The following is a 25000-nucleotide window of genomic DNA, read 5'->3' on the forward strand; positions in this document are numbered from 1 at the left end:
AGTGCAGGATGGGACTGGGATAAGAGCCTTTTATTCCCTCAGAGTGCTTCTGACCTACAGCAGAACAAAGAGTGTACGCATGCGTCTGTGTAACGACAGCAACCAAATGTGATCCTCAAGACATTCTCTGTCATTGTATCCCTCAGCTCTGGAGTTTTTGAGATCGCCGAAGCCACCGGTGTTCAACAGGGAACAAAGATCGTGCTGCACCTCAAAGACGACTGCAAGGAGTTTTCCTCTGAGGACCGAGTTAAAGGTACAGCCGCCGGAGCCGCGTCAGTGAAACACGTTGGTGCGCCACTCCATATGATTTACAAGCTGTTCTCTTTCAGAGGTTGTCACAAAGTACAGCAACTTTGTCAGCTTCCCCATCTTCCTGAACGGACGGAGGCTCAACACTCTGCAGGTGAGACAATATGTGCGGTTTGAATACAGCGGAACTTTGTTTATAACACAAAACACATACTCTGACAAAAAGAGGAGGTCTCATCTCAGCAATCACAGCGCTGCATTGTTAAATGATTTTTAACCAAATATGCAGTCTGGGGTGAGGAATAAATCTAGATTTGTACCACTGTTTGGGTTTTTTGTCTTTATTAATTGTTTTTTCACCCCTGTCTCCCACCAGGCCTTGTGGATGATGGATCCTAAGGAGATTAGTGACTGGCAGCATGAGGAGTTCTACCGTTACGTCGCTCAGTCGTACGACAAGCCCCGCTACACACTGCACTACCGCGCCGACGCCCCGCTCAACATCCGAAGCATCTTTTATGTCCCTGACGCGGTGAGAAGCTCTGGGCTGGGTGTGTTTTGGTTTTGGTGTAATGTGTTTTCTTTTCACAGCCACACCCACTTTATTTTAACTGTGCCAATTTAAAGGGAATGTGTCTTGCTCACATTTCCCCGCTCGGCTAATCTGGGATTCAACCAGCAACCTTTCTTGGCTCCAGATCTGTCACTTGTATTGCACATCCCCTAAAACAATGCCAACCTGTGCAAAAGTGCACCTAGTTAAAATCTAGTCATGCTTTATTGAGAAGACTTTACTCGTCAACAGAAGCCGAGCATGTTTGACGTGAGCAGGGAGATGGGCTCCAGTGTGGCCCTCTACAGCAGGAAGGTCCTGATCCAGACCAAAGCCACTGACATTCTGCCCAAGTGGCTGCGCTTCCTCCGAGGTCAGGATCATCCACACTCGCCTCTGTTCTGTTTTTACATCCGTGATTTTATGAAATGAAGGGGAAAAAATAGTGTTGGTTTGTCAGTGCTGAGCTGTGTGTGTGTGTGTGTGTGTGTGTGTGCAGGCGTTGTGGACAGTGAAGACATCCCGCTGAATCTGAGCAGAGAGCTGCTGCAGGAAAGCGCCCTCATCAGGTACAGGACCACTCAAATCTACATCTGCAGGGAGATTTACTTACAATATTCATCAACCGAATAATTTTTTTACAACATCACCTCTGGCTGCAGGAAGCTCCGTGACGTTTTGCAGCAGAGGGTGATCCGCTTCCTGCTGGACCAGAGCAAGAAGGAGCCAGAGAAGTACAGCAAGTTCTTTGAGGACTACGGCCTCTTCATGAGGGAGGGCATCGTCACCACCCAGGAGCAAGACGTCAAGGTGAGGTTGCTCAGGGGAGAAAAGCTGCAAAATTACAAACAACTTTCTACCATTTTCATAAATATGTTCTGAACATTTGAAACCGATGACGCCACAGTATCTTGAACATGACGCCACCCTCCGTGCTGTCTCTGTACAGGAGGACATTGCCAAGCTGCTAAGGTTCGAGTCTTCCGCTCTGCCAGCCGGCCAGCAGACCAACCTGATGGAGTACTCCTCCCGCATGAAGGCCGGCACACGCAACATCTACTACCTGTGCGCCCCCAACCGCCATCTTGCAGAGCACTCGCCCTACTACGAGGCCATGAAACAGAAAGACATGGAGGTGAGAGGGCGGTCATGGATAAAACTAATGTGACGTGTGCTGAGAAATCAAAAAGTTGAAGGCACTTTGCGACGTGAGGGGAAAAAAGTCTATATTCTTTGAACTTTAATGCACCATATGAACTGTATCAGTTGGCTTTTCTTCAGATATTTTAATTCACAACATATTTGATTAAGATTTAATAGTCCGTCGTCCCGCCTGTGCAGGTGCTGTTCTGCTATGAGCAGTTCGACGAGCTGACCCTGCTCCATCTCCGGGAGTTTGACAAGAAGAAAATGATCTCTGTCGAGACCGACATCGTGGTGGATCACTACAAGGAGGAGAAGTTTGAGGACAGCAAGCCCGGTCCGTTCCTCTCTAGTTCCTCCTGTTAAAGCTGAGCAGTGTAGCAGGGCAGCTCTCGCTGTCGTGGCCGTAGTCCTGACTTCTAGTTTGTTGCCTTTCGTCCTCTGCAGCCTCTGAGCGTCTGACGCAGGAGCAGGCCGACGACCTGATGTCCTGGATGAAGAATGCTTTGGGCCCCCGAGTTACCAACATAAAGGTAAAAAGATTAAGACTCTCCATGATTCTGAACTTCATAGTATGGTTTGAAGTCTGCGTACATAAACTCAAAGCCTCAAATGTTTTTTCCTGACCAAAACAAACAAATCAGCTCAGTTGAGTTAAATCATTCAGCAGTTGGCTTTCAATTTCATGTTAAGTAGCCTGTGTTGGCAGATATGTTGCCTATTAAATATTTTTGTCATCTGGCCTCCAGCTGACTCCTCGGCTGGACACCCACCCAGCTATGATCACAGTGCTGGAGATGGGTGCTGCACGCCACTTCCTCCGCACCCAGCAGCTTGCTCGCACCGCTGAGGAGAGAGCTCAGATACTGCAGCCCACTCTGGAGATCAATGCAGGGTGAGTAGGGTGGTCAGGGGGGGGTTATATTTAACCAGATGGAATAATTACTTTTAAATAATGTGCATTTTTGTTCTGATAGACACGATCTGATCAAGAAGATGCACGCGCTAAAAGAAACAAACCCTGACCTGGCTGGACTGCTACTGGAACAGGTACTGTGGGTCTGAGCTGGATATGAAAAAACATATCTTATCATTGAAGGCCTCGCTATCTGATCCACTCCGGTTTTAGTTTGCCGTTATGCAAATTATTTAGTTGTCTTGATAAATTCAGGATAATGTACATTTCCACAAATTCCATCAGTGCAACAAAGTCTCGTCATACCGTTTTTTCCCTCTCTCTCTGGGCACGTTTAAGTTATTGGCAATGAAACTCAATACTCAATACTCAATGCGCAAAAGCATTTCAGCAGCTCGAGAAGCATAATCCCTCCTGCTCCTGGTAGGATTTTAATTTGAAACATCTGCAGGAAGTGTCAAGTTATTGACTACGGCGTAACGGCTCCCAGTGAGTAAAAGTGATGGGAACGAACTTGTGAATGAAAACAGCGTTTCAGTTAAAAAAGAGAAACTCATGAGTAGCAGAGTGAGTTTGCCGTGTTCGTGTTGTGGAAATGCACAAAATGCTGAATTAACCATGCAAGGTGTTACAGGACAGGTGAAATTTTGTTTTACCTGGTCTATATTAATGATCAGCCTTCATTTATTTGTTTGTTTATTATTTGAGACTCTTACTTGAGTGCCAGCTTGTATTTAAAAAAAAAAATATCATCATGAATAATTTGCCTGTCAGTGCAGTTTCATACATTTATTTCTCTTCATCTATATAATCTTTTAGATCTACGACAACGCCATGATCACAGCAGGCCTGAATGATGATCCCCGACCGATGATTTCCCGCCTGAACGATCTGCTGACTAAAGCTCTGGAGAAGCACTGAGAGCCACTCACGGACATGAACAGTGCAGGCTGACCTGGTTGTGTTGACAGACAGGTCAGGTCTGTAGACTGAAGCACTGGCAGCAGCTGAAGGACCTCCAAAGCTGGAGAAGTGTAGTTTCTGAAGAGAACCACAGGCCTTTTGTTCATGTGGAGCCCTAAAATCACAACCTTTTGGAGTACTTCATCCCCTAAAGGCTTGAAAAGCTCAGATGGAGTGAAGATGAACTGCTTTATGCTGTGTTCAGCTGTGTTTCAAAAGGTATTAATATTGGTAATGATAATTAGAGGATATGTGCTGTAAAGTAGGTGGTCACAGTTACACCTGTCATTTCACTCCGATCACGCCTTGGCATGTAAAAATGGGATGTCTCTGAAATTGCCATTTCGTTTTCAAGACAAGGTACTTCAAAAATAAATTGCCACTCGTTGCCGTCCTGAATAATCTGGATGCAAACCGGCCACAAACAATGTAGAGATGTAAAGCAGAACAAGTTTTGTCTTGCCAGAAATGTAGAATGAACACAGTCATTTCAAAATATTACGCAACAACAACTAAAAATAGATGAAGTTTCATTCTAAAGTGTGCATTAGAGCCTGGAAGTGGTCAGAGTGATCATGGTTCAATTAGAAATACAAAACGTCCTCCCTGCTAAATAGAGCCATTTGCCCCTTTCTTTTCTCTTTTCTTTCTAAGCCCTTTAAATGTTTCCATCTTTTCTTTCCACATTTATTTAATATTTTATGTTCACTTTTGTGGTTTATAAGAAACAGGATACCTAAAGTGTTGGAATATTTTTTGAACTGGGTCAAATGAAAAGAACAATGTATTTGGCAGATGTTGCAAATGTCACCTGACTTGTAAACAAGTTTCATTTGGTATTAAAGTACTGGTGAAGTTAATGTAAAATGGATTTAAAATACTGTATACACATTTGTGGTCTCCTCTGGGCATTACCAATAAATTGAGTAAACAATCTTCTTGAGACAATTAAAAAGATGCCAACACAAAGCTTCTTGAAAATACAACTTTACTGCATTTCAAAGTCACATCGCATCTCTAATGTGAGGGTAGTAAGCTGAGAGAAACCTCAGCTTCAAGATGTCATCCTCCAGCGTGCAGAGTATCCCAGAGGGAATTTTGAGAGCTGGATGGATTGTAGAGTTCACGCAAAGTGAGTCTGTCGTTTCTATGTTAGCGTCTCAGCGTCCGTCAATTTTAATCACATCGGGCCATTTTGACCCATTGCACCTCCTGCCCAGGCTTCCTCTCCTCTGTGAGTCATCCTGCTTCAGGTCTCATCTTCTGACCGTCTGTCAAGATCCACAAATCCCAGCAGTGTCAGGATAACTTGTCTATATTGGCCAGGAAACGCTGGGCCCACCATTCATCTAGATCTATGGGCACAAAGTCTAAAAACAAAACATAAGAATGGGAAGGAATTAAAAAGATTAACAGTATGTAGATGTGCTTCTGCCATGTGAGAAAACGTTTCATGCTTGTCATCACCATAGGACACTGAAAAACAAAATTGAAACCATGAATGGACAGTCAATTATAAAAATATTAGACTTTTCTGTTTTTATTCAAAAACATCTGTATTTCCTCCCCGCTACAATGTGTGTTTGTTGAACATATAGAAATAGAAGTGTTATTATAATAACCGTCTGTCTTTGGTGGCGTGACCAGAATAGCTCAAATCTTAAGTGTTTACTGCCCTCCAGAGGTCACAGTGTGAAACTGCAGCACTACGTTCAATTCATGGTTAAAACTCATATGATACAACTACAAATAATAAATAACAACTGTTGATAACAGAGTTAACTAACAGCGGTTTTAAGTAAAGGCTTTCTGGTGTGGAGTAGTAGGCTAACTTAAGTTTCCTGCTAGCGAGGCTCAAACCAACATCACATGCAGACACGTTAGCATGCTAGCACCTTCCACATTTTCTGAGAGTAACCAAACTGAAGCAATAAGAAGAAAACGAAGAGACCTACAATATTGTCTGATCTGCAGTGGTCCCCGTTAACGATTACAACGCCACATAATTCAGATATTTATACTCAAACCGACTGTTTCGGTAAATTATCAGGGAATCACGAGTGCGTACCGCCCTCTAGTGGTTGAAATGAGAAAATGCAACATCTTTCAAGTTAACGTCACTAACAGCGATAATAGCATAGTACCACTTCCGGTGTGTACTTTCACAATAATATGACCAAACTTAAAAAATCAAATAGACAAAATAAAATCATAAAACGACTGTGTTGATTGTTATGTAGTAGTCAATATTACAGATTAAATTATATCATCATCATTTAGAATAACCTTTTATTGTATTTGCTACATTGTGTTTGACCAATTCTGAAATCTCTCTACATAACTTATTTGAGGAAATCCATTCCTTGATAAAGACACTGAATAACCATTTTGTTTCACTTTATCCATTTATTTGTTTCTTCATATTAACATGTTGTGTGAGATTGACTTGCTGGCTACATGTTTGATTTCAATTATTATCTGGATATTAAAAACAACAACAACAACAACAACAATCCGAAACTGAACACTACAGACCTTGTGAAAATTACCTCTAGGTCTTCCCCCATGCATGCCATGGTTGTTAGGTTGTGTTTTTAATCTGAGCTGACAGATTCCGATCATCTTGGTTGATATGGCAATGAAGTATAAAACTTAAATTAGCATTTCTAAATGTGTCAACGGAGTTGGTACATGCCATTTGGGCTATGAGAAGAGACGGGCCTCTGACCTCTGCTAGCTTCCTCCTAGATTGAAGAATCAGAAGCGGGGTCACTAATTCTTGGTTGGTTGGCTGTCATAAACCATTACAACCTAGTTTCCAGGTTACAGTGGTTGTAACACGTGGGCTGTTATCATAAGACACTAAAATATTAAGAAATCACCCTGCTTCAAAATTTTAGCTGTAACTATTAAAATCACTTATGAAGATGAAGATGTGAGCAGCTCGTGGGAGGGTGGTGCAGCGTGCGGAGGACTGAGAGAAGGAGAAACTGTACTCACTGTCCATGTGTGGGCTGGGAATGGGCTCTTTATAATGGACTGCTCCCGGGGCCTCCTCTGGCTCCTGGTCGGGCCCCTGCTCGTGCTGCACCACCTCCTGCCAGGCTGAAAACACAAAGACAATGACAGAACATCAACTAGGAATACTTACTAGAGGTGAAACGATTAACAGAAAATGAATCAGCAACTACAGTATTTTGATAATCGATTAACAAATTAAGTCATTTTTGTTGTTTCCAGCTGTGTGTGAGGATAGTAAATTAAATATCTTTGGGCTTTGCACAGCTGGCTAGACAAGAGAAAACATGGGCTCTTTTCACAGTTGTTTCATGTTTTATAGACCATTAATCCGTTAATCGAATCATAAATAATCTGCTGAAACAGATGAATCGATCATGAAATGATAATTGCAGCTAAAAAAGGAGATTAGCTGCACCTCTGTTTTATTACACCTCTGGATCAAATATCAGCGTACAGGAGCCAGGATTTGACACAGTTGTATTGGTGCAGGGTTCCTGTTCTGTAATACAATTAAATGAAAGTAATGATAAATAATGACAATCTGAACCTAAGGATATGGTATAAATAATGTAATTAACAGGTAATAGCAAATGTCCTTATCTGTCCAAGCTTTCAAAAATTCTTGCATGCCAGTGGTCACACCCACAATGTCAAACAAGCAAAGTCTACAAGGGCAACTGCTTCAAAGGCCTGCCACTCCTGGCAAATGTTTATTTCCAATAATGTAGCATGTGGACTGGTCACATGGAGTGTGTGTGTGTGTGTGTGTGTACTGGGATTGATTTAATCTCTGGTAGCTGCTTCTAGGTCATGACTAAGAAAAAAACTTAAAAAGGGTAAGCTTGTTTATATCAGTATTGATGTTGTTTAAAGAGTAAAAGTGAGTTAATCAACCCTGAACAACACTGTCTCAACAGGGGAGAGGGGGGCTTATTTGTGTCCTTGTCCATTCAATGACAAGGTTACTGAAGTTGTTTATGAGCTGGTGTTGCTGAGCTTCAATGCCAGCAGCTAACAGGACAGAGAAAGTAAAAGCAGCAGAGCCAAATGAGTGAATGATCCTGTGAATGTTAAAAGGAAGGTGCATGCTTCCAAACTGGGTCACTGTGTAGAGTTTCTGCAAAACTCCCTTCATCTGTGTCAAAAGCCTTTTCTTCAAAGCTCAGACATTACAACTTGGTGGGGGCTAGCCAATGCCGAAAAAAAAAAAGAAAAGCTGTTTCCCTCAGCTCGTGTGCCAGCGTGGGTCGGGAGGAGCATGATATGGGTGAGAAAGTTTCTCTGCTAGGTGCCTATCATGGCTATCAGTGTCAGAGCAGCTGTGCGGGTGAGGCCTGGGAGGTGGTGGGGGTTGGAGGGAGCTGGTTAGCAGTTTTTAAATACTGATACTCTTAATAGTAAAGCACTGTAATTCACAAAACAGCTGGCAAAGGACGGATGTCTTGATACGGCGAGACAATGAAAAGTGTCCTTCATCCTCTCCATTATTTCCAGCGAGCCCTTTCATTCGTTTCCTCACCCTCGTAGACAAACTTGACGTTTTCCACGTGTGCGGGGGTGAAGTTCTCGTCCAGCTGGTTGTCTGCAGAGAGAGCCTGAGCAGGGTGATGGTACTTCTTACCATTAGGACGGTTGAAAACTATCTTGGGTGCAGGAAGGCTAAAGGATATAAAGCAAGGGAAAACAGGAGTCACACGTGTAGTCTGATGTTTCAACTCTCAATTCACAGCAGGAAGTGTTTCAAAGTGTCAACCTTTGGGCCTAGACTGAGAGCAAGGTTGGCTGTGTAGGATTGCAACAGCTGAATGTCAGACCATGTGGCACAAGGTCACGGTCACACACACACACACAGGTTTAAAGGCATGAAAACAGCCCAGCAGGTAGAGTGAGCTTTGGGGAAGCCACAGTGTGAAGGTTATAAGGTTATGCATTATTTATTCCTTAACAAATGAACAAACACTGCCTGTCTCAAGCAGATGAGGTCCACCGCTGCCAGGACGCAGTCCCTCAGTAACACTTTAACAAACACAATTTATTTGGCAAGTCAAACTGATCTCTGTAAAAATAAAAATAAGTAATAGCCAGAGTTTTGAGATTCTCAAAAGGACACACTCCTGAGAGTATTAGTGTGTCTAAAAAAAGCTGCACACTTACTCAGGCATACTCCAGGATGTTTGTTTGTGCTTGAAGTCGTTTATTTTGTTGTCAAGCTGCTGAGTAGGCCCTAAAAATAAGAGAAAGCTCACATTTGATTGAAAAGGGAAAAAAAATAAAACACTTGAAAACAATATGAAGATGGATCTGTGAATGTGTAACATAGTTGAAAGTTGCCGTTCAGTGTCTCACCTGTCCGTCGCTGGGTGACCAATTTGCTGGGACCTCTTGTAATTGTGTACATCATGCGCATGAAAAGTCACCTGTAAACTCTGAGAGTAAAGAAGTAGTCCCAGATTCAGGTGGAGCAGGCCGCCTTGTGAAGTCAGTTTTCAGTTAAACATGCTCCTCCAGGACCTGCCTTGGTGTGTGAGAAGTATCCGTCCTCTCCTCGGCTGATCAGGCTGAATTTCAACGCACAGGCTTGTTGGCAGCCAACGCAGGTCCACGCAGTCGACACGAGACTGTGCAGGCTGTTGGGTAACCTCTCAGAAAACAGGAATTGTGCGTGGCGCGCTCCTCTCCGCGTAAAACCAACAGCCGGAGCGCATCCCATACACCTGCAGCCTGAGTCCAGACAGTTAACGAAAGTCACGTCGGTGCTGAGGTGTCCTGCACTGCCACAATGTCACATAACGTGGAACGGCGCCTGTCATTCATAAGACATTGCACGCACGCCGTCATTTTAGAGCACTACTTCCCGACGTCCCTCCACGCCTCCCAGGGCGCTTTAAAGAGACAGTGTCCCGGGATGCAACACCAGGGGATTTCAAGGACCACAGACTGGATTTTTCTCCCCTTATAAAATAATAAATTAAATTATTCTAGAAATATCCAGTGAAGATATGGCCTGTTAAACGCCATTGTTTAGGGTGACATAAATTACACAATTGTAAATTGGAAAGAGAATGTATTTGGCTGCTCCTCCTCCGTTTCTCTGTTTACAGCACACACAGGTGAGATCCGGTGCACAAGGCAATCACATACACACAGTCACATCTTTACTTTATCCTAAGTGAGAGTGTGGTTAAATTATTAAAAGTTGGGTCGACAAAGACAGACATGAAGACAAAGAAAACTCTCACATAATACTTTAACATTTTAATAATGTAGGATTTTCACTTAAAAGGCATTATTGATTTACAGCAGATTTGAAAACTGGATTTACATTCTTAAGATTTATTCCAGCCTGTTTTGACGAGTGGCCCTATGTTATTTTTCTTACTAGAATATAAGACATTCTCAACACTACAGCAAAATGAAACAAAAGAGAAATGTTGAATTTTTTTGGAATCTCTGAGAAATGAATAGTGACCAAGATGGGGTTGCTTGCCTTTTTCCTACAAGAACTCCATGTCCCCTGTATCATTTCTGGGAATTTGGAGTTTATATCCTACCATTACAGACACATTACACATGGTAGGCTTCTTAAGGTTCATTCTGATATAATTTACAGATAATATCTTTAAAATGTAACTGCACTCAGGCAAAACAAGTTAAGTTAAATCAAAATGAAACTAAGGGAATTCCTCCAAAATGATATTCCTAGTAGTGTGGAGGATTATTTAAAGAAGCATTAGGCCATTACATTTACAGAAAATATGACTGAAAAGTTAAAGGAAGAGATGTCATGGTCAGGGAATTTGGATTCAAGGCCTTAATATTTCTTAACAATTGTGGCAACAGCCACAATCACAAAAAGAGTCACCCTCCTCTGATGATTCACAATGTATTAAAGAGGTGACGTCAGACAAAAGTTTAGGAGTTTATGTGAAGCTGTGCCTTGAACTACACGCACCTACGCTCACACCCCCCCATCTGTGTGGCAGAGTTCAAGGGTGCATTTACTTTCCCTCAAGGATGAGGAATCTGATATCGTACTTATCTCACACTTGAATCATTCAAAGTTTGAATGTCTTACGGCAAGGTTTCTTGTGTATTTGTGCAAGTGAAACACAGACTGCAAGCTTCTGAACAATCAAGTATTATTACGTTAAGTTGTAGTAATAATAATAACAAGAGCTCTTCTAGAGTCCGTCATTAAATTAATATCACGGTAGCAGGTGGTGAATTGATGCCAATATGTCTAATTTTACAACTATATACACTTGTGTCTCTTTAAAAGGTGCATCAAATCCTCTGAAGGTAGAAAAGATCTTTAAAGGTAGCGTAATCCTAATCCCTGGACCAGGAGAGTTGGAGGTATTGCTGCTGGTAGTAGGATATGGACAAGCAAGTATACAGTTAAGTCTTCATACAGTTAAGTCTTCATGGTTTAATCTGTCTGTAGATTTAAAGGGAACTTACCCGTATGCCAGCTACAGGTAATGATGTCTTCTTACCTCTACAGTAAATCAGTTCTGTAAAGCTTGGGTTGTTCAATTGCCACTACAGAGCTAGTTAGCACCAAATTTCTACCTTCCTTCCACCTTATAAATAAATAACTATATTTCCACATATTTCAGTATTTTACATTCTTAGAAAGCACAGGAAACTGGGGATTGTTGTAATGATAGTAATTATGTCATCTTCTGTCGCACCAAAGAGTTTCTACTTTGTTCATTAAGAAGCTGTAAAATGTTTGCTTTTACAAGGTCACACCTTACCCTGTCTATCTCTAACCACTGTGTGTGTGTGATCATTCAGTAATGCGGATCACAGTCTTCCAGCAGACTGTCAGTGATGTAGCCAATCTTCAGCAGGTTTTGGTAGTAGTCTTTCTCCACAGCTGTATTAACAGTCCAGCCCACCACCTCCACACCTCGCTCTGTCCAGTACTGAACATAGTCCCTAATTGACAGGAGGAAGGAAATAGAATATAGCTCAGTAAATAAGGAACAAGACCCACAGCCAGACACACATTTTTGGTTGCAAAGAATACATGACATAGAATAGTGAACCCACAGAAGCCCTGAGAGGCAACTTTTGTCAAAGAAACTGATATTTGCTCTGCAGTAATTTATGTTTGGCATTATAGTTCTTTTCACACCTCCCTGACCTTCCATGTGCATACATTAAATGAGAAATTCTTAAATTGATGTGAGGCAATGCGCTTGATCATTTCTCTGGAGGAGTCACCACCCTGTTGATCTGTGAGCAGTTCAACAAAAGAGGACTCTTCTCAGATTGTTTCATTTGGAGGATTTACAGAGTTGAAAACTCTTAACATCTCATGTCATCTCTTAAGCCCTGTGAATAACACACAGCTTTGCGGCTATGCATCGTAATGATAAAACAAGTTTAATTTTGTTAAATAAACCTACAATGAGATGAAGTCCTTCTGCACAAGGATAGCAGAGACGCCACAGAGTTTCCAGAGTATGTGGTGGTGGGCCCAGTCCAGCAAGACGTCCAGAACCCCCGTCCACATCTGACCCCATGTGGAGAGAGTGCGAGGAGTGCCATCGCCAAGGCGGCTCAGTCTCCAGGGCCGGTGGATGAGAGCCGTGACAACTTTGGGGTCAGTCTGACGCATCTTTAGGACAGGAAAAGATCAGAGGTCAACAGAACACTGTCGAAATTAGAAGGAGGTTCAGGCTCTTCAGTCAGAAACAGTACGCAGGTTCCTGCGTACAGGGTCGTGGGGTGCTGGAGCCAATCCCAGCTGACATCGGGCAAAAGGCAGGGTACACCCTGGAAAGGTCGCCAGTCCATCACAGGGCCGCACATTGACAAACAACTCACACCTAAGGACAATTTTGGAGACACCAATTAACCTAGCCTGCATGTGGATGGAAGCCAGAGCACCCGGAGAGAACCCACGCAGAATTGGAGAGAACATGCAAACTCCACACAGAAAGGCCAGGGCAACTGGGGTTTAAACCCACAACCTTCTTGCTGTGAGGCAACAGTGCTAACCACTGTACCGCCCTGCTTTCTAAAGATGATAATTATAATTTGTGTTAATCTGTCATATTTTGTTACCTTGTAGATGACTTTGGGTTCAAAGGAGGAAACAATGCTGGAATTGTAAAGCACAGGGAACTTCTTATACATCTCACGAAGCACTGATGCAGCCTGGAGAAGAGGAAAACACATTAACATGACCAACAGAACATTATTTAACAGTCTGATAATAAACCAGCTCATTTAAAGAGATTACTGCTTACTAGACGGGTTGAAGTGTTGATAATAAAAGTAGGAAATATGAGTAAGCCTCTTGGCTATTGTACAAACAGCTGCAATTTTTTATGATTACTGTATTAAGCACGTCTGCTGGCTGCAGCTGGCTAACATCATTGTTCCAAATATGCATGTGCCCAGATATTTATGATGAGTCTTTTTGCCTGCTAGGTTAGGCCACTATATTCAACACCTTATCAGGTTGACCTTTGACATCAAAGAAGATAGTGAGCTGGTGTCTCATGCATTCCCGCACAGCCTCCTGCAGAGTGGGGACCTTCTCTCCACTGAACTTGTCCCTGGAGATGAAAGAAACCACAGCAGGTTTCTGAGATAACCTTCCCGCTGTAACATCACACTCGTCTGTTTCTCCTGCTCCCTTATTTTAAGTCTTAATAATTTGCGATAAAAGCAAGTGAGAACAGAGATACGTCTCTATACCATTTTGATGAAAAACAATGACAAAGTAAATTTATTAAGGACAAACTGAAGTGACATTTTGAAGCAAAATAGGATGCTGGGAGACTTGGCTGAGTGTCAAAAACTTCAAATGGTGACATATGAAAACTATATTTCTAACAAACATTTTAGTATAAAGATCTTCATATATTTCCAAGTAAATCTTATTTCACAGACACACAGTCTCTAGTTTCTTTATGTGCGCACTGAATCACAAGCTTAGACCGGCTAACATGAGTGTTTGATAGGGAGCATACTTCAGCCTGTGTTTAGCAGCAGCATCTAGTCTCTTAAGTTGGACAAAATGTAGTTTGCTAACTGATCCAGAGCCGTTGGTGGTGCGGTCCACAGTCTCATCGTGCATCAGTACAGGCATGCCATCGGCTGTGAAACTCAGGTCCAGTTCCACTCCAGTTGCCCCGTTCTTACTGGCCTAAAGCAGGAGATCACAGGGGGAACAGGAAAGAAAAAGATTCTTATTCTTAGTAGTACTGGACTTTAGTGCAACTTTGACATACTTGTACTTTACTTGAATTTGTCCATTTTATGCTACTTTATACTGAACTCCACTATTTATTTGATGCATTTAGTTTTTTTAGTTACTCTTTTCAAAAATCATGCTTATGATACGATACCATTCTAGGTATTTCTAATTTACTCAAGTAAAGAATCTGAGTAGAGCGGCAGACTCTGTATTGGACCAAAACTCTGCCACAATTGGCACAGATATTGGTCTCAGCCATTGACAGTTTGGTCAGAAAAACGTATTTGATCCATGGTTGAAAATCTACAGTCTGCAAAAAAAAAAAAAAAGAAAAAGAAAAGAAATCTTGTACAATCTAAATTTCAAGTCACAACAGTGAAAAATAGGTACTGGGTACTCTGGCAAAAGTTTCAGTGGCAGCAGCCCTCCTCAGCATCTGCATGACGAAGATGTCTGGCACTGGAAACAGCTGTTTTAGAAAAGTAATTTAACTAGAATACAAGGCCAAGGAACATAATGATCCCGATCTGCAAGGGTTGAGCATTCAGCACAGTGGATGTGGTGCTCTGCCTACACTGCAAAATAACCGGGAAGTCACGACATGCAACGCCTAAGCAACTACTAGCCTAAGCCATCAATATTTTCACAAAATACTTAAAGAAATTGCCTTAATAGTGCTTTGGGGACTCATTTGCACCTGTAGTGCTCTAGATTCCTACAGAAACTATTTCATTTAGCCGGGTGTAAAATCTGTAGCCTAAGTTACATTTCTATCGCCTTGTAGGCTACTTTTGCTCTGTAGTACACGGGCTCCTCATTTGCAGCTCCATATTTTCAACTGAATGGATGACAGTCACATCACCTCTCTGATCGCTGCCAAGGTGTTCTCCGGTGCATCGTGGCTCCCCGCGCGGTGCGCCACCACCGGGACGCCACCTGATGGAGCCCTGGGCCGGAGGACGCGTCCGGCCTGCTCCACAGGCACCGGAGCAAAGCGGAACATCACCATGAAGACGTAGAGGAATGCGGTGAGGAGGGAGGCCCCCGTGGCGCTCCTCGTCCCCAACATCACCAGTAAAAACACCGCCGAGAAATACACCGCCTCATCTCCGATCTGCAGCATGATGGACGGAGGACGGGATGTAGGCTATCTATGTCACGATCGGACCTGAAGATGAAAGCTGCTTAGAAAGATGGCATGGATGAAGCTCTGCTGTCGGCACTCAGGTGACTACATGGTGGAGGGTCACACATACGGATGACCGGGAATCAGCATTTCATTTCGTGATTGTGCAGGGGATGGACGGAGGACAGAGTAGAGCTAAATACCTGCTGTAGTCAATGTCAAGTAAAAAAAAAAAAAACAATTAATAAAATATTTCGAAACATCCGGGGCAGAATATTCAAAATAAAAATAAAAATTAGCCCAGATCCACACAGCCCTACATCATTCAAAGATCGTTTCATAATTAAAAGATTTAGATTTATTTTAATGTGATTAGTATTTACACATATCAATAGTACAACAACAACAAAAAAAACACTTTTATTTTGAAGACAAAAATCACATGACCCAGCTTCTCTCATACTCAGCACCATCTGGAGGCTGGTGGTGCTGAGAGTCTGGGTGAAGAGAGCTTATGAATGTGCTACTAAAACATTTAAACACAACCACAGTGCATCAAAAATGTGTTTGTTTGCATTAAAACCAAACACCAGAACCGAGGAAATACAATAAAAGGAACACATTTCAAAAACTGTTCTCGAACAAATGGTCCATTGTACAATTTTGCACAATTATAAGGTGAGAGCGTTGTATGTAATGAGGCACAAACATTATGTCACTCAGGACACTCTGCTGTAGGCTCCGTGGGCAGCGAGCTGATGTGCTGGAGTAGCCGGTCGCAGTACAGAGGACTCCGATGTTTGTCTCTTACTGCCTCCGCCTCCCTCTTTAGAAGTGCCGGGTGGACCGAGCTGCCTTTCTTCAGGATCTCTGAACACACACAAACAGATATAACAGACAAAAACACAAAGGAGTGAGCACTCAAAGATATGAGATACATTTTGTACCAAAAATAAATATTTTCCATGCAAAACTGAAGTTTAAAAGCACAAAAAAATATTGCGAGTAACCTATTCAATATTCCATAGTTTGACATTATGAGAAATAAACTCTGCGGGTTGCCTTGCAACCTCCGGATGACTCCAGGAATTGACGGCCAAGAAATGGTTTGGCACATAACCCCCCATATGGGACCACATCATGTCTATTTTTCTCCGGATTAAACACACATATGTGTAAATTACTGAAGTTTCGAGGTGCTGTTAGGCAGATTTCGTTACCGTTAGAGAGCGCCAGGCTAGTCGTTTGCCCCTGCTTCCAGCCATTTTGTTACGCTACGTTAAGCTGGCTGCATATTTACTACACAGAAATGAGAGTGATATGAGACTGGTGTTGATCTTTTCATGCAACTCTCTACGAGAAAGCCAATAAGCACGGTTTAATTCTTCAGGGGAGACCTACTGGGGAGCTTGTGATCTTCAGTGTATCAAAAGGGGCTGATGGTGATGGGCCTTTTAGTTGGCTTTTATTCTTCTTCCATGTTGATATAGACAATCAATGGGGTTAAAGTCACTCTAAAGTTCAAATGCTCAGCAAAAATTAGTTAATTCACGTTCAGCTGTGATTTGATGTTTTCTGTAACAAAATACAAAAGGCAGTCAGGAGGACAGCAGATGGCAGTGCTGAACTTCACTACATAAACTCTGCAACTCAGAAAATTTATGGGCAAGCGCCCTGTTCTTCCACTGGGAGGTGATAATTCTCTGTTCAAATCTTTTCCTCCCATCATTCCCACACCTTCTGCTGATTTTCTAAAAAGGTATACATCAAATTACCTGAATTGCTGTCAATAGGTAAATGCTTCTGAAACCACAATGCAATCCCGCTGTTTCAGTGGTGACACGCTGTCACTCTGGATGAGTTAGCTCATGTAAACTCATCATCTGATACCCGCCTTTGTTCTTCAAGGAGACTGAGGGGGATTTTAGCTTTTGTGTGTACTGTACTCAGCTGGGGTGGAGGTGCGGCAGAGGAGGGGGAACTCTGGATTAAAAGGAGAACAATGATGACTTGTGAGACGTGAGTTATACCCGGGCCCACAGTCTTGTGTGATTGAGCAGGTAGCAGCCGTGCTGCCAGGATGGGGGGGATAATCGAGCGGGGGAAGGACTGGAAGAGTGAGAGAAGGAGGGATGAGAGGTGCTGTCCGTCATGCTGTCAAGACATGCTGCAGACACCAAGCCACTTCACAGATATGCGTTTGAAATCCAAGAAGCATAAGAATGGGATCCACTATTAAAAGAACAAAGAGGGATGGAGAGGAAGAAAGAGTGGGGAGGGGAAAAAAGAAAGCTTCAAACAGAGCCATGCATGAGAGGGAGGAATGCTTCCACATTTGTGGCGCAGGCAGTTATGGGCACTGTCAGATACAGACAATCACTCAGCAAGATGTGAGGTCATCTCGTTTCACAAAGAGACTCGGAGCGGTCTACGAATCAACTGTACCTCATGGGGATTATAGTTTGAATAATTGGGCAATGCATAGCTCACATTTAAATCTTTACACGGTGTACTGATACACTCTTTCAAGCTGATAAACAATTATAATGCATTGCCCAAATTTTCAGACCTGATATTAAAAGATATTGATAAAGAAGTATCAATTCAATCCATTGCCCTCCCTCAACAATATAAACTTGGATTATCAGTTTCCGCCGTATTTTGGCCTTGTAACTTGTTATTGGCAACAAGCAAATGAAAAGATCAAAACGAACAATGCGTCTCTGAAAACTTTCTGAATTCCCCTGCCTGCCTGTCAATCCAAAATCTATTTGTTCCTAAGTAATTTCTATTTCTGTCCCTAAAAAGGCTGGGCACTAGTTTTAGCTGGGGATTTGGTGCTCTAATAAGTATTTACAGCAGCAGGACAGTAAGTGTGGGATCAACTCAAAATAAACTACAAAAGCTAACCAAAACAGGATCAGTTCACTGTTGATTTTGGTCTTCTCACGGGATTTGTTAACAATAAGAAAAATATAAAAATACGCCCAGACTTATCCATTAACTAGTATAAGTTTGGGTGTGTAACTTACTGCCGGAGCGCGAGTTAAAGATAAATCACTGCTGCAGATCCAGCATAGAGATAGAAAAGAAACCCCTTTCGTGTTTAAACTGAAATATAAAGAATTACAGTATAGATTTTCAAAACAAATCCATAAAATACACAAGTACAACACACAAAATCACTCAACTTCAAGAAATACAAACACACAGTATGTGGGCGGTCCATAAAGTTGATTTACATCTGTTATTCTGCTGTCTGCAGTCGATGTTACAGACACTTGATAACCAATGGCAACAACAAAAATGCTTATTGTCGTTGGAAAGCTTTCAAAAGCGGTCTTGCAGGGTTAGAATTCATGGTATGGCAGCTAATGCTACATCTGGTGAGTGGGTGAATGCCTTCTCTTTTTAATTTTTTTCACCCCCTCTTTCCCTCTACGTCTAACCATATGGAGATGAGAGATCCTGCAGCGAGGCCTCTCATCGCTGGCTAAGGCATCAGCACTCACCTGCGTCCTGTCAGATGTAATGACAGCTAACATCCATGAGAGTGGGAGAGAGTGAAAGTCCAGAGGATCTGAGCCTCGGTTACACACTTCAGGAAACGGCAATCAGACTTTCCACTGATGCATGAACATAACGCAAGCTACGGCCCGTCACAGCAAACACTGGGTAAGGGAGGGGGAAGTTAACGCGGGCAGATAAAAGATGTAGGGATTTAGCGGGATGGGTGCGAGGACAGATGTGGAAAGGTGGTGAGGGGGAGGGGTGCCCATGTGGTTGCTATTAGATTGGCCCGTCTACCCCAGGTGTACTGGCAGGAGCGTTATATAGATATTAGGGCTCACATATCAACCTGTGAAGTGTCTCTCTCAGGTGGGTGCTTATCCATATCTGGATCTTGTGTTTCAACTCTTGAGGGCCACCATCAGCCCAACCCCTGAAGGCTCACTTTGGCAGGGGGAATTGCTCGGGCTCGTTATGATGAATTGAGTGTAAAACAAGGATAACCAAGAGCTTTTGAAATCAAGGACAGGGGGAATCTGCTGGCAGCAAGCCAGGCAATAATCTAGTGTTTGATAGAGGATACCCCTAACTCCTCTCAGCCCTCTGTGAGTGTCTCGTACACAGCAGGCTGGTTCTGCAGATAATCACCGCTAAACTCAGCTTTCGTCATCACCTCACGCTCACCATCTTCACCATGTGTATCAGATGTTTATCATAACCATGGTCATTAGGTCCACATCATAATATTATGTCCACATTCATATCTGCGCTGGTATCCAGGATCAACAATGCATTAAAAAGACCAGCTACACAAACGTTTGATATAATTTGTCAAGAGTTATGGTTGTGATTAATATAGTCAGGACTCATAAAGATTTGAGGGAAAAGCTAAGATACATTCCACACGGAGTAAATCTTTAGACAGTAAAAATGTTTTCCACTTTTCTAAGATCCAGACTACTTATTCATTTTTAACCCACCTTCAACAAAGCATTACTGGGACATGTGTGTATCCTGCTGTTAAGCCCTCACCATCAACAAGCTATCAACACTCCAATCCTCATCTCTGAGATCACAGGTACAAACACCCGAACCCAGTCTCACCGAGCACTTGGTCCTGCACCGAGCTGTTGGGATCATCCAGGTGCAGGAGGAGCTGCTGGAAGAGGAGCTGCAGATGAGGAGCGCAGAGCTCAGGGTTGTACTCTTTGGTCAGGCTGCACAGCCACAGTCTGAGGGCCTGCAGAGCGACACCGCGCACCTCCTCACTGCTGTCATCCAGACGCTTCAGCAGCTCTGTAATTTGAGAATCAAAATTAATGTACCACACCTGACAACATTTAGCATTAAACATTAAAAAAAACAAGTAATGGTTTCTCCAAAAGCTAGTATGCCACTATTCTGTGATTATGTTAGATGCATAAACTGTGACGTGCAATTATTGAGGAATAACTGCAAAGCGTACATGTCAGTTTCATTCTGCAGTGTGAATAAATGTAGTGCATTAATTACCAGGGTAGATCTTGTTGAGGGCCTCAGGGTGCAGACTGGTTCCTATGAGTTGGAGTATGGTGGACAGAGAACGGCAAGCAAACAGTCTGCTCATCTGAGAGTCTTCATCCAGAGCGGACAGCACCAGGGGACTGAGCTTCACCTCCAGACACAGCAGCTGCACACAGGAAATAAATATTAAATGACAAGCTCAAAGTCTGCCCACATTTTTAATAAATTTCATTAAAAGATGATACTTTTCTAGTTTTTTGAACTGGACTGCTTTGAAACTGCATTGTCAGGACCACTTACTGGAATTTCCAAAAACTCTCCTTGTGTTTCGTTTTTTTATTTTATAACCAAAGTGAAATATCACCTGAAGCATGACAGATTCACATCAGGTCTGGATCAATTTGTACAGACACACGGGCATGGGGCCCAACTTCAGAAGTCTAGTGAAGACCAATGTTTTCATCACACCAGCAGACGAGAAACAGAGGAAATGGACAAACAAGGTGAGGCTGAGTGCACCGAGCCACAGGCCAAGAGGTGATGGCTAAAACCTCTGTCAAGTTGTCTGTTTGCTCTGCCCTCGCACCGGGAAAAAAGGAGCGAGGGGAGAGGGAGGGGAGAAGACAGAAAGAGGAGGGAAATTTGGCAGATAAGTGATCCGGCATTACATCAGTGACGATATGAATGTGCCAAGTGTAACTGGAGCTGCTAATTGTTTTCACAGGGAGCAGAGAGGAAACAATATCCTTCTAAATGATAGGCTGTTTGATTTGCCCGTGGAAATACACACACACACCCTTCTGTTGTTATACCCGTCAGGACATGTTGTTGATTTCTTCTCAACTGTAACCGAATTTTGAACCCAAAATGTAACACGGCCCTATTTAGTCACCACTTTTCCAGGTTTTTTATTCTTGTGAGGACGTTTGGGTGCCATTGGAAAGTAAAAGCTTGATCGCACACCCACACACTCACATTCATGCTCACATTGTCCCCCAGCTGTTAGCGTTGCCTTATAGTTAAAGACGTGAGAAGGGAAGAGGTGTGTGGACCTGGTTCCAACTGGTCACTCTGCACACGCGAATGCAAACACAGCCAGATGTGAGTGAGCACACATACTGTGACTGGGCACATGCTCTGACAGGCAGGTGCAAGGGCATGTCCTGGTGATAGTTCCTACCTATAACAAGGGCCCAGAACAGTAGAAGCATTGTTCCTCATGGACAAAGGTATGTGAACCCGCTTGCCCTCACGTACACCTGCTACCTGACGTGGCCAACTCTTTCAGCCAAGGAGAGAAAGATGGCGGATGATGTATTTTCCTAAATGGCCAAGTGGGACCATCTATTTTCATGTGAGATGGACAAAACAGAGAATTTGAAGTAAATGTTAACTCCTGGCGGATTCAAAGAATGCACTACCACATCTTTTCCTTTACAGCTGAGTCAATAAAAATTGTTTCTGCAGATTGGAGATCAAGAGTACGTACTACTGGAGACCTTTCACATCCGGTGTTCCCGTCCAGTGCTTATGGTTACATCTATTTCCACCTGTGCAAAAGGGACCCGTGTGTGTCATATTTGCCTTTGTGCAGACTGATGTATTTGTAGTTGACATCTCTGCAGCATTTATGTATACGTGTACCTGTGCAGGCGTGACAGCCCCTCCGTGCAGCAGGGCCAGCAGACAGCTGAGGGCTGAGGTGCGGACGGCAGCAGGTGTACGGCCTGCGTGCCACACCAGGTTAGGAAGCAGGACGTCACACAGGAAATTCTCGGACTCCTCACGGAAATGCCTGAAAAGAGGCAGAGAGTAAAAATATTAATTACAGGACAGGAGCAGAGATTTCTATTGCGTCGTATAAGAGGACAAGCAATAGCGCCCATTTTGAGGACAAGTGAATGATGATGAGTGTTGGGAATGCAACTGCAACACAATAGCTATAATGCAATAATTTCCCCACACTTGTTCTTAGGCAGAAGGGGTGGGAAGGTAGTGGAGAAGAAGCAGGAGGCGAGGAGTACAACATCTGGGTTGTCCTCCTTTCCCCCTCTCCCTCTCTTTTCCACGCTGGCTTAGGCCCTCTGACATCCTCTCATACACACTACCAGAGTCTGCACTAGCCTTTCGCTCCGAGACCAACTCCACCAGCTCCAGAAGCTGCCTCTAGCCTCTGGCTGTTCAGCTGGTCTCACAATAAACTTGTCATGACATTTGACAAAGTGTGCTGTAATGTTTCAGCGCCAGTAGGGGGAGACTTTGTGTCACTCATACAGCCGGGACTAAGCTGCTGCCAGATCTCAGTCTCTAATTCATCTTGACAGGATGGAAAGACATGTTGGATGGGTATGATGTCCAAAGGAAAGAGTTGGACTTTAACTTGTATGTCTGCGCACACACACAAACACACAGAGCCAGAAATTTTTTCTGTACATCCCATGGGTCTCTACACATTGGAGCACTCTCTCACAACACAACACAGTAGAAAAGCAATTGAGTTTGTCATCAAGTGTTACTGGGCAGTAATTCAATAATATCCACTATCAGATTTCAGCAAAATTCTTTTATGAACCTATCATTCCAAATAACTGATTCAAACAATGATTTAAGTTTGTGTTTGATAAATATTATTATACATATTAAGAATTGGGTCTCATGTATTTGCTGAAATATAATTGGATCTGCTTCATTTTGCCTTGTTTCATGTTACTGACAGGTCTTATAGAAAATATGTAGTCTGGAAAATACCTGACACGGGGGAAACCACATTTGGAAAAAGAGGAAGATCCCACCCCAATAGCATTTTTCTTGTTTTATGTCTTGAAAGCTGAAATTAAGACTAAAGACAGATGCCTTTTGCAGTTCACACATGCATGAAAGCACACACTTATATCTCCCTTGTAAGTGGCACATAATTTGGGCTTGCCACATCCAGGGTAAAGGATGAACTTTCATTTCTCACACATCACCTTCTACTTAAATTTCACATCCAGCTTTTTAATAACAACACTCAAATCCACATGAAACAAAGACATTATGTGTGTGTGTGTGTGTGTGTGTGTGTGTGTGTGTGTGTGTGTGTGTGTGTGTGTGTGTGTGTGTGGATGAAATGCCCTTACATGTACACAAACTTACTTTCCCTTTCTGCTTGTTCTATAGCCCAGCTGTCATTATACCATTTTGGTTGCAGAACAAAGAAAAAGGGTTTTCTCTATGACTATCATTGTCCTCTTGATGACAAATAGCGTGTGTGTGTGTGTGTGTGGGCTACAATCTGCTGAGCAAAGATCAGGCCATAAATCCTTATTGGAGGGATAAGATGTGTATGAATGGCAATATTATGGCAGACCGCACAGCCTCAGATACTGTAAGTTAAGCATTTGTTTGAAACCTTTGGAGGCTGTAACATGATTTATGTCTCCTGATGGTCCTATGATTACCTGAGATATATCTGAAAAATGAGAGAAACATTTAGCAGCACAGGTGGCCGCGCTGGGAGTGGGGATGAGACAGAGACTTCTTTTGTCTAATCTGCACATTTATGGATAAAATAATCTGATGAAAGCTGAAAGCGAAGTTCCAGTTACCATGTTTTTGGCAAAGGAGGCAGAATGTTCTGGCCTGAGAACACTTCTTGCTGTTTATGCAACATTTTGTACCGATATAGGATATTATTTTTTTCTTGTAGTCTTTACACTGCTGCCAGTCTCATTCCAAAGGCACTGTCAACATCTTAATGCACAAAGATTACCAGTCCATCCCTCATATTAACCAATGGACACACATAGCAAACCTTATGGACCTTTTTGCTGTAGGGCTAGGGTTAGTTACACACAGATATCTCCATGGCAACCCCACAGACGAGGTCCATCTGTCTGATCGACAGAAGCAGCTGCTGTGATCGCTGCGACCTGGAGAGGGCCTCAGACTTAACGCATTCCCTCAAATTAGAGCTCTGAGCCCAGGCTGAAGGCTGCACAACTGAGGGCTCGGAGGAGACCCTGGAGGGTTAGGGGGGCCGCAGAGGGGAGGAACCCACAAACGGGAGCTCCTCTGTGGGTGTCAGAGATCCCTGCTATCCTTCCTCATTCATCGGTCAATAACCATTCAAAGGCGTTACTAAATCACCGAGGAGGGATTCAGACACCCTATGCCTGTTGCCTTCTTCAGGCATGCTGGGAAGTGATGAACTAATTTGAGTTTGTGTAACTGATACTCCTATAGAGACCATTTTAATTCAAATTGGCATTGCTTGTGGTGATTTCTAAAACATGATAAACTGTATCACACCTGGAGTATACCCCTTCCACATGACCCTACCTGAATCTGATGGGGTTATAATGACCTCATGGAAATGCATTATTTTGTGTGTGTGTGTGTGTGTGTGCGTGTGCGTGTGCGTGTGTGTGTGTATACAGTGTACATGTCCCTCTCACCCCTGGGAATCCAGTGTGTTGGTTGCATCCAGAAGCAACTTAGCAAGCATTGTGAATATGCTCATCCTCATCTCTGTGTCTCTGTCTGGTTGGAGGCAGCTGTGAAGCAGAGGCATCAACTGGCTCACAAACTCCCCAATCACAGGACCTACAACACACACACAGTTTTTTAAATATATATAGCAAACCTTATGGACCTTTTTGCTGTAGGGCTAGGGTTAGTTACACACAGATGTCTCCATGGCAACCCCACAGACGAGGTCCATATATATATATATATATATATATATATATATATATATATATATATATATATATATATATATATATATATATATATATATATATATATATATAT

At 42.9% G+C, this 25000-nt stretch overlaps 4 protein-coding genes across 4 annotated transcripts; 1 reads left to right on the forward strand and 3 right to left on the reverse strand.

Moving 5' to 3' along the window:
• Positions 1 to 146: 146 nt before the first annotated feature.
• Positions 147 to 4793, forward strand: trap1 (TNF receptor-associated protein 1; the record flags this gene model as incomplete). Its single annotated transcript, XM_038691930.1, is given in 12 exon segments — positions 147 to 256; positions 333 to 406; positions 629 to 784; positions 1058 to 1178; positions 1305 to 1374; positions 1468 to 1615; positions 1755 to 1940; positions 2147 to 2285; positions 2396 to 2481; positions 2698 to 2843; positions 2926 to 2998; positions 3684 to 4793. Coding segments are annotated over 12 exon segments (1411 nt in total), but the record flags the coding sequence as incomplete, so codon positions are not given.
• A 5-nt stretch (positions 4794 to 4798) lies between these two features.
• LOC119881827 (MAPK regulated corepressor interacting protein 2-like) lies at positions 4799 to 9682 on the reverse strand. The gene is made up of 5 exons (XM_038691931.1): positions 9195 to 9682; positions 9003 to 9072; positions 8368 to 8507; positions 6828 to 6932; positions 4799 to 5197 (listed from the first exon to the last, which is right to left on the reverse strand). Exons 1-5 carry the CDS (start codon positions 9253 to 9255, stop codon positions 5127 to 5129), a joined length of 447 nt encoding a protein of 148 aa, XP_038547859.1. The 5' UTR covers positions 9256 to 9682; the 3' UTR covers positions 4799 to 5126.
• Positions 9683 to 11262: 1580 nt separating this feature from the next.
• LOC119881829 (glycerophosphodiester phosphodiesterase 1-like) lies at positions 11263 to 15410 on the reverse strand. The gene is made up of 6 exons (XM_038691933.1): positions 14930 to 15410; positions 13841 to 14016; positions 13318 to 13423; positions 12927 to 13019; positions 12266 to 12477; positions 11263 to 11792 (listed from the first exon to the last, which is right to left on the reverse strand). Exons 1-6 carry the CDS (start codon positions 15188 to 15190, stop codon positions 11645 to 11647), a joined length of 996 nt encoding a protein of 331 aa, XP_038547861.1. The 5' UTR covers positions 15191 to 15410; the 3' UTR covers positions 11263 to 11644.
• A 126-nt stretch (positions 15411 to 15536) lies between these two features.
• LOC119881828 (dynein assembly factor 5, axonemal-like) lies at positions 15537 to 24790 on the reverse strand (the record flags this gene model as incomplete). The annotated part of the gene is given in 5 exon segments (XM_038691932.1): positions 15537 to 16063; positions 19808 to 19999; positions 20216 to 20372; positions 21851 to 22001; positions 24643 to 24790. Coding segments are annotated over 5 exon segments (803 nt in total), but the record flags the coding sequence as incomplete, so codon positions are not given.
• Between the last annotated feature and the right edge of the window lie 210 nt (positions 24791 to 25000).

The sequence above is a fragment of the Micropterus salmoides genome, unplaced genomic scaffold (genome assembly GCF_014851395.1).
Source record: "Micropterus salmoides isolate LMB-PRFRI ecotype aquatic unplaced genomic scaffold, ASM1485139v1 Ms_hic_scaffold_2729, whole genome shotgun sequence".
NCBI lineage: Eukaryota > Metazoa > Chordata > Actinopteri > Centrarchiformes > Centrarchidae > Micropterus > Micropterus salmoides.